This window comes from Echinops telfairi, unplaced genomic scaffold, assembly GCF_000313985.2.
Source record: "Echinops telfairi isolate 266 unplaced genomic scaffold, ASM31398v2 ScPeMD7_7467;HRSCAF=8505_1, whole genome shotgun sequence".
Classification (NCBI taxonomy): domain Eukaryota; kingdom Metazoa; phylum Chordata; class Mammalia; order Afrosoricida; family Tenrecidae; genus Echinops; species Echinops telfairi.
In genome coordinates this window covers 28,315,960-28,323,968 of record NW_022111368.1, presented here as the reverse complement: position 1 = coordinate 28,323,968, position 8,009 = coordinate 28,315,960, and the positions used below count along the sequence as shown (strand labels likewise).

Genomic DNA, 8,009 nt, shown 5'->3' with positions numbered 1-8,009 from the left:
TAGAATTAGGGTCATGATAGTGGGGGCCGGGGGAGGAAGCCTTAAAGAACCAGAAGAAAGCTTTATGTTTCATCGATGCTATACTGCACCCTGACTGGCTTGTCATCTCCCTGAGACCCTTCTGTAAGGGGATGTCCAATTGCCTAGATTGGCTTTGGGCCGCCACTCCACACTCCCCTCCTCATTCACATTATGATTTTTTGCTCTGGATTTTTGATGCCTGATCCCCAATCCTATTGTCCCCTCGTGATCCCACGGTCTGGTGTGTTCCTCCATGTGGGCTTTGTTGCTTCTCAGCTAGATGGCCGCTTGTTTATCTTCAAGCCTTTAAGACCCCAGATGCTTTATCTTTTGATAGCTAGGCACCTAATGGTACATAAGAAAGTAGACCAGATAGCAAATCTGACTCAAGAATCTATCCCTAGGAGATAATCCTAAATAGTGATAAAAATTATGTTATGTCTAAGTTTTGTTTGTGCAGGCATTTGGAAATAACCTGTATGAGCATAACACAAATGGGCTTATATCATGGTCAAACTCAGTGGCCTATTATATTAAAAAATCTACTGCCATCAATCCCAACTCCTAGTGACCCCGGGCAGAGTGGAATTGTTCCTTACTCTTTCGATAGACATGAGTTTTTGTGGGAGCAGACAGCCTCATCTTTCACATGCAGAGTAGCTCTTGGGTTTGAACTGCCAGCCTTACAGTTAGTAGCCAAGTGCTTAACTCACTGTGCCACCAGGGCTCTTTACCCTATTATCTGCTCAGTGGTTCTTGACCTGTGGGTCATGACCCCTTTGGGGGTCCAACGACCCTTTCACAGGGGTCACCCAATTCATAACTAGCAAAATTAGCTATGAAGTAGCAACGAAAGTGTTATGGTTGGGGTGTCACCACCTCAAGGAGCTGTATTACAGGGTCGGCCATTAGGAAGGTTGAGAACAACTGGTGTAGCTGTTAAGAACCAACCAGTTTAGGATACTTAGTGTCATGGAAAACCCTTGTGCCTTGTTAACAAAAAGCACTTCACAATGGTGCTGTTTTGGGTTGTGTATTGCAGAGCAATTAGAAGTACTTCTAAACTTAAGGGCTAAACTTATAGTTATATATTCAATTGAGGAAGCTCTTGGAGATTTTTAGCAGAGTTGGGAAGAGACCAGCCCAGGGACTGTGGAGCAAATCTCTCCTCGCTAGTTTGCTAGCTTTAGGAAGGGAGGGGTCAACCCCTCTCCCCCAACTGATGTGTGTGTTCCTCCAGGTGTCAGCTGACTGGGGCCCTGGCTACAGCTTGTGGAGATGATGCCATCCGGGTGTTTGAGGAGGACCCTGGCTCCGACCCGCAGCAGCCTACCTTCTCTCTGACAGCCCACTTGCCTCAGGCCCATACCCAGGATGTGAACTGTGTGGCGTGGAACCCCAAGGAGCAAGGGCTTCTGGCTTCCTGCAGTGATGATGGGGAGGTGGCCTTCTGGAAGTACCAGCGACCTGAATGAAGGCCTTTGGACCATCTCTACTTTGGACAGATTTGTGGCTCCCCAGAAAGCATCCAGCCTGGCCTCGAGATGACCTGGAGGCTCATTAACCTTGACTTCACTTGCCTCTACTTCATAGAAGTATGGCACTAGACCAGTATTCCCACGCTCCCCTCCTTTGATGGGGCCTCAGTAAAGAGCCGGGGAAGATCAGTACAGCGGTTGCTAGCCCCCAGCTTTTGCTTGCTGTAGGACACAGGGACAAACTAGTGTTCAACTTTGGATGTGAATGTGCGATACATGTATGTGGGATGGGATGTACCTAGAACATGGTCTGAAATTGTAAGTTTTAAATAACCCACCCGTTCTGAACTGAAATTAGTTTTGCTTTCCGAATTGCTGGCTAAAAGCTATGCATGTAAGATTATATATACATCCACACACATCATGTTTCCTTTTATATATGCCACTTATCATGAGGGCGTGCTGGAATAGTGGGTCCTAATCCATCCCAAGTGGTGTCCTTACAAAAGAGGGAAGATGGACATGGGACCATGGCATTTTCCTGTCACAGCAAATTAAGGAACACCGGAAGCTGAGAGACAATAAAAGACCCATCTAGAGTCATGGAGAGAAGCTGGCCTAGTTGATCTGATTTGGACTATCAGCATCCCAAAGAGGCAGGATGTTTCCATTCCTATAAGCCACCACTTTCTATTTTGTTGCCCCCACCCTAAGACCCTAACACTGGAAGCATGGATACCACACTGAAGTATGATCATGGTCATGAAGAAAAGCAATTGTGTCACTTGAGTTGCCAGCTTTCTTCGTGGCATATCAAAGTATGGTATTTGGACCTGACCCCGGTGGTCAGCACCTGGCATCTTGCAGTGATGACTGGACTCTGCATGTGGCACCAGTATTTACCAGGCAATGAGCGAGGTGAGGATTCAGAGGAGAGTCATCTCTCCAGAAAGTTAGCCTATTGACAGTAATTGCAACAAATTGGAGTAGACAGAGGACTCCAGGCAAAACACTGGAGAATCAGTTTTGTGGAAGAGGGGCCATTTCATCTCAATTTGAAAGGGTATGTGGCAATTAAAACTAGGTGAATCAAGAAAGAGGCTGTGGGATAAAAATAGCATCAACTAAACCCCTGGCAGTAGGGCTCCTACCAGCAATGGTGCTCTGTTTAGATAAAACGGCATCAAGGGTTCTGAAAGGAACCACATGGGTTGGGCAAGATGGTGGCCTTAACAAGAATGGTATTTGGACTTGAATATTTGGCATTTTTCCCCAAAAACAACAAAACTTTCACTTCAAGGGAAAACAACAGAACATACTGCCAAATGATAAAAGCATACTAAAAACCAACTTCTGAAAACCAGTATTGCCACTGTGAACTTCCCAGTATGTAGACTTGATGTGGTGACATTCCTTTTTTTCCATTTCATACTGTAAGAGATGTCAACATTTAGAAGATCTGCATAATTCAGTGAACCACTATTTTCCAAATGTTCGACACATGCTAGGAAATAATTTATGATGAGATCCAAAGTGTCAGAACAACAGATGTTAATGTAACAGGAGAAAAAGTTGATTGACCGGCTTCAGATTCCAGAGTGCACCTAACCTTTAACAAACTGCCACTTGCTGAGTCTATCCAAGGATCTCTACAATTAACCTGAAAGGGCTATTAAAAACAACCCTCCCTTTCCCAGCTGAGGAGGAGCCTTGGTGGCGTTAATGGTACACATTGGGCCACTAACTGCAAGGTCAACAGTTCAAAACCACAGGTTGCTCCACAGGAGAAAGATGAGGCTTTCTACTCTGCCAGGATTTAGTCTTGGGAACCCACGGGGCAGGTCTATCCTCTCGTTCTCAGAACCAACTGGACAACACCTAACAGTAGTATCTGTGTGCAGCTTTTCTTCAACTCAAACCACCCACAATGGGTTGTTTATAGAAGCAGTTGGATGTCAAGTCAGATGTTGGATACTTCTCACTGGGTCATTTCTCATAAATGTTATCATGTGTACAGTTGTTTTAACAGAAATGATTTACTGTAGTTTCATATACCAGTGGGTAGACCTTAACTAAAGTCTTTGGAGTTCTTCCACCTTTCATAGTGCAAAAGGTCCCAAGTGAAAACTCTCTGAAAATACCCTACAAAAAAATCTGAATACATGTATTCCTAAAAAAAAGTTTGCAAAACCACAACAGAAGGCAGGAAAATTTGGTAGGTCTGGATTACAAAATGGTTTAGCAAAAAGGGGTATGTCCAGGTGGTGCATTTTCATCTCCCTTCAGGTGCTCCCCACTTTGTGGGACCGTGGATCTACCCACCGAGGCGACCTTCGTTCCTGCAGTCATGCCACTATCTGGGTAGCACACACCTATGGTGGGCCACCATCACAGCCTGAAGAGAAGCTGCCAAGAGTCCCTCTTCCACACTGACGGAAATGGCTATAGACAAGACAGCCCCATTGATCAGGTTGTCCTCTAGAAATACAAATTATAGTTTACCTGCCGCAAAAGCAAACAAAAACCCCTTCAACTAAGGGCCTTACGTTAGAGAAAACCAAGGAGCGAGTGGTTTCTGTAACTTATTGTAATAGACTGTGCAATTCAAAAAGGAATGACAAAGACCATGCCTGAAAATGCCGTACTGTGTGTACGACCGGCCAGCTCCGTTGCGCAGCTGCAGACCCTGGGTCCAAAGTGTGGACTGCATGGCGACAAGGGAAAAGCAGCAGGGCTGGGACACACCCTGACTGCTCAGATCTCATGCTGACAGATGGGGTCTCCACAACCAGGATCCAGCAACTGTCTATGCTCCCCGTCCAGGTTCAACAATCCTGTGTGAGAGCAGAATGCCTTATGGCTCAATCCGAGTCACTGTCAGTCTCCGCTTCTTTCACGTCCACGCTGAATTTGTATTCCTGGTCACAGCCCATGTAAGCGTCACTCATGAAGTACAGCGTGTAGTTGTGGGCACCAGTGGCTGGCGCCACAAAGTCGAGTTTCACCTAAAAAGAGCAGGTGGAAATCAGGCCGAGCGCGGACTCGGGAAGAGTGCTCGCCCTGCCCTCGCCCCCACCCCTGGCTAGCAGAGCAGACACTGAGGCTTGCAGAGACACTCACCTTAGCCTTCTGCTGCAGGGTCAGCCTCTTGATGGAAATGAGGCTATTGGACTTGGCATCTCCGATCACCACCCACCAGCCCTCTTCACGTTTCTGCAAAGACCAAAGCCGAGGGATTTCAGCATGGAAAGCCTGATGGCCACAGGACCATGAGGCAGTTACAAAAGTAGGAAAATCAAAAAAGCCAGCTAGGAAGTTCTCTGAAATATGAGGGGGCTTTCAAAGTTTGTGGAAAAATGCATCATTTCAGTTTTTCCACAAACCTTGTGAAGCCCTGTTGTAAGCTTTGAAATGACTTAAGAGTATAAAACTGTCCAAAGATGCCTCAAAGGGGTTCCATTTTTAGGTAGGCAGATGGACTCGTTTGTTATTCTGCCTCATGTCCTTGTCCCTAAGTACCTTCTTCCACTTAGTGCTTGCCCGAGTGTACGTCTCCACCAGTGTGCTCTAGTCTCCGAGGCCTGATAAGAAACGTACCTTACCATTTAGAGGAGCCTATCTGTCTGCTACCAATCCATTCTGATCAGTTTCTCTAGAAGAATCCTGGTCACAAAGGGGAAAATGCATAATTCCAAATGCTCATGGGCTCAGTCTTTGTGGGGCCATGCAGGCTAGATGAACCCCTAAACAATTTCTCCCAATCTTTAATAAATCATTATCTCCTGAAGTCTTAAAGCCAATCAACAGTTTATAGTAGTTGGGTATAAAAGGAGTCTCCCTTGAACGTTATGCTCTTTTAAGGTCTATATGTATGAAGGGGCTTCGACAAGTTTGTGGGAAATGGAATGTAAAGGCAAAGGGCTTTTCCCACTGACTTTTTGGAGGCCCTCATAGTACATGGGATTCAACCGGCGGGAAGCTTAGGGGCAGGGGTGAGGTGAGAAAGGCCGAGCAGCTCCAGCAGAGAAGCCACCTCTACAGTGCACGCAGGCAAGCTCGGATTGGTGTACGTTTGTGCTATGTGTATTCTCAACAAAAGTGAGATCCACAGAACTTTGAAACCTGAAATATTATTGTTTAAACCATTCCCCCCCCCCTTGAGGCTTCATATTATAGTTCCATGCGAAGGTCAGATTTTCCTTTTTCCTAATGGTAGCGAAAAAAGCAATTAGGAGCAGAGTCCATGGCGGTGAGGAAAGCCGGAAAACACCCCCTAGAAAAGCCCCCGTTGTCCAATGGCTCTTCAAAGTCACAGGGCTTGACACGAATGCACAATTGACCCTAACAATGTCCAGCTACCTGAATGGGTTCAAACTAAACCCAAGGTAAGCAGGGGAGAAGGGGAAGACATGACCCCGAGATAAATCCTTAGTCTTGTACCTTCATTATTTCTCTAAAGCCCCTCTCCCAATGACACTACCCCTCCCTGTAAGCTGGACTCTGGTAAGGCCAGCTACTTGGACATACCTGTGGGAACAGAGGTGCAATAACAGGGCCCGTGACTTCCTCCTCTCGCTCCAGCTGCACCAACACCACAACCGGCCCACCGCTGCAGGGGAGAGAAGAGGGCGACAACTTGGCAGGGGGTTCACGCAGCAGGACCCCGGGGCACTTGCTTCTCGCTGGCTCACCTGCGAATGCTGTCCTTCTCCACCACTTCGTAGGACAGCTCGATGTTCGGGTAGCGGTTACAGAAGCGGGCCACGTCAGCGATCTGGCTGTCCGAGAGCTGGAGCAGTGCGTTCCGTTCCTCATCCTCCATCTCCATGATGTCAAAGACACTTTCCACTCCCTGCAGTGGGATTCAGAGGGCAGAGAATGCCAGCTAAGAGCAGAGAGGAACTAGCACCAAGCAAGTGCCAACTTTACTTCCGATGCAGGAGACCACCCAGAGATGACCCAGCTTCGGAAAGACCATGGTGCACAGCGGGCAGGCTCTTCTAGATTTCAACAGGCAACCCTTTAGAGAAGCCAGAGCTAGATGTTGCCCTCACGGTGGTTCCCAACTCCCCACCCCCAGGCCTAGCTCTCAGGCTTACTTGGTCAACACTTCACATCCAGATCTGCTCACCTTGTCTGTGCAGCGTTTGATATGCTCTGAAGTGAAGTGCGGCAGCTGTTTCAGGTACGAGTCCTTGGACCACATGGCTTGGGTGACCATCTGAGCCAGTTCCATAGCTGCCAGGGCAGGACTGAGCCACCCATTGCTGGAGAGGACATCCACACAGGCCTGGATGAGCCGGATTGCCTGTACGGGACAGAAGTACATGGATGGAGGCTGGGTCCGGACTGCTACTGTCACCTCAGCCCCTCCGACACACACCTGTGTCCACACCATACCTTACTAAGGATCTCCTCTGTGTCCGACTGCAGCTCGGCACTCAGCTGCATGCGCGACAGGTGAGCCTGCAGAAGCAGGTTGGTCTTGATGTGTGGGTCATTGAACTTAGGGTTGTTCAGCTTGTGAGGGACCTTCTGAGCCAACTATAACATGGAAGAAAAATATCTGGTGAGAAACAGGTGAGCTTGCCTGAAATCAGCTCTCAGACCAAGAGCATTACCTGGCCAAAGTGCCCAACTCTTCAATACCCACAGGTGGGGGTGGGAGGTGTGTGTGTGGTGGTGCGTGCGTGGTGACAGGGATACTACATGCTCTGGGAACATAAGCCAAATTTCAACTCCAAGGACGTTCACCTGACGCAGGAGGTTGTCTTCATGGTGCCGGATGGGAATGTTCTCATATTCCGCAGCATTAGAGATGATCTCAATCAGCCCACGCACCTTGGTCTTAGCATTCAGGGACATGCTAAAGAGCTCTGACAGGGAAAAGAGGAAAATTGGGAGGGACGAAAGAGGAAGGAATGGGAACAGGGAGGAAATGATTAACTGGGCACTCCGCTCTAGCCTCCAAGACCACCCTGCAGACAACGCCTGGGGCACATCCAGCCCTGTGACCTCATCTCAGCAGGCTCCAGCCTTGAACCCCGGCAGCCCCTCACCAATGGTGGTGTAGTTGATGTAATAGTAGGCCGCGATCATGCCCAGGTTCAGTGGCGCGACATCCATCTCATCCTCGATGCTGATGCACTTGGACTGCTCCAAGTCACTCAGGGTCTGCTCTACGAGCTCCGACAAGTGGTCAGACAAGTGCCGGTGGGAGATGCCTGTGCAGGGACGAGATGAGCAGGCCCTTAGGGAAATGCCCGGCCAAGGCTGGGAACGGCACAGAAGGCTAGTGTGGGCCCCAAGCGCACTGACCCTGCAGGTTGTAGTAATTGGGGTTCTGAGTCATGCGACGGTACAGAAAGGTCCAGGTGAGGTAGTCCACCGCGTCCTGCTTGTTCTCAATGGTCTTGGTGACAATTTCTGCATTGAAGTGGTCATGCATACAGTGGTCCAGGTGAGACTCTACTGGCAATGGCTCATACAGGAACTTTTTGAAGAAATCCT

General features: G+C 48.4%; 2 protein-coding genes across 2 annotated transcripts in view; one reads left to right on the top strand and one right to left on the bottom strand.

Annotated features, from left to right (window-relative positions):
* Positions 1-1,918, top strand: part of CIAO1 (cytosolic iron-sulfur assembly component 1) — a 6,494-nt gene extending 4,576 nt beyond the window's left edge. Inside the window, exon 7 of the mRNA XM_004704362.2 lies at positions 1,262-1,918. Coding sequence (XP_004704419.1) covers positions 1,262-1,496 — 235 coding nt within the window. The 3' untranslated portion in view covers positions 1,497-1,918. The remainder of the gene's footprint in view (positions 1-1,261) is intronic.
* A 2,153-nt stretch (positions 1,919-4,071) lies between these two features.
* Positions 4,072-8,009, bottom strand: part of SNRNP200 (small nuclear ribonucleoprotein U5 subunit 200) — a 29,321-nt gene continuing 25,383 nt past the window's right edge. Inside the window, exons 37-45 of the mRNA XM_004704361.2 lie at positions 7,818-8,007; positions 7,559-7,723; positions 7,254-7,375; positions 6,900-7,043; positions 6,631-6,807; positions 6,191-6,351; positions 6,027-6,108; positions 4,620-4,712; positions 4,072-4,504 (exon numbers count right to left, since the gene is read on the bottom strand). Of these exons, the coding sequence (XP_004704418.1) occupies positions 4,361-4,504; positions 4,620-4,712; positions 6,027-6,108; positions 6,191-6,351; positions 6,631-6,807; positions 6,900-7,043; positions 7,254-7,375; positions 7,559-7,723; positions 7,818-8,007 (1,278 nt within the window). The 3' untranslated portion in view covers positions 4,072-4,360. The remainder of the gene's footprint in view (positions 4,505-4,619; positions 4,713-6,026; positions 6,109-6,190; positions 6,352-6,630; positions 6,808-6,899; positions 7,044-7,253; positions 7,376-7,558; positions 7,724-7,817; positions 8,008-8,009) is intronic.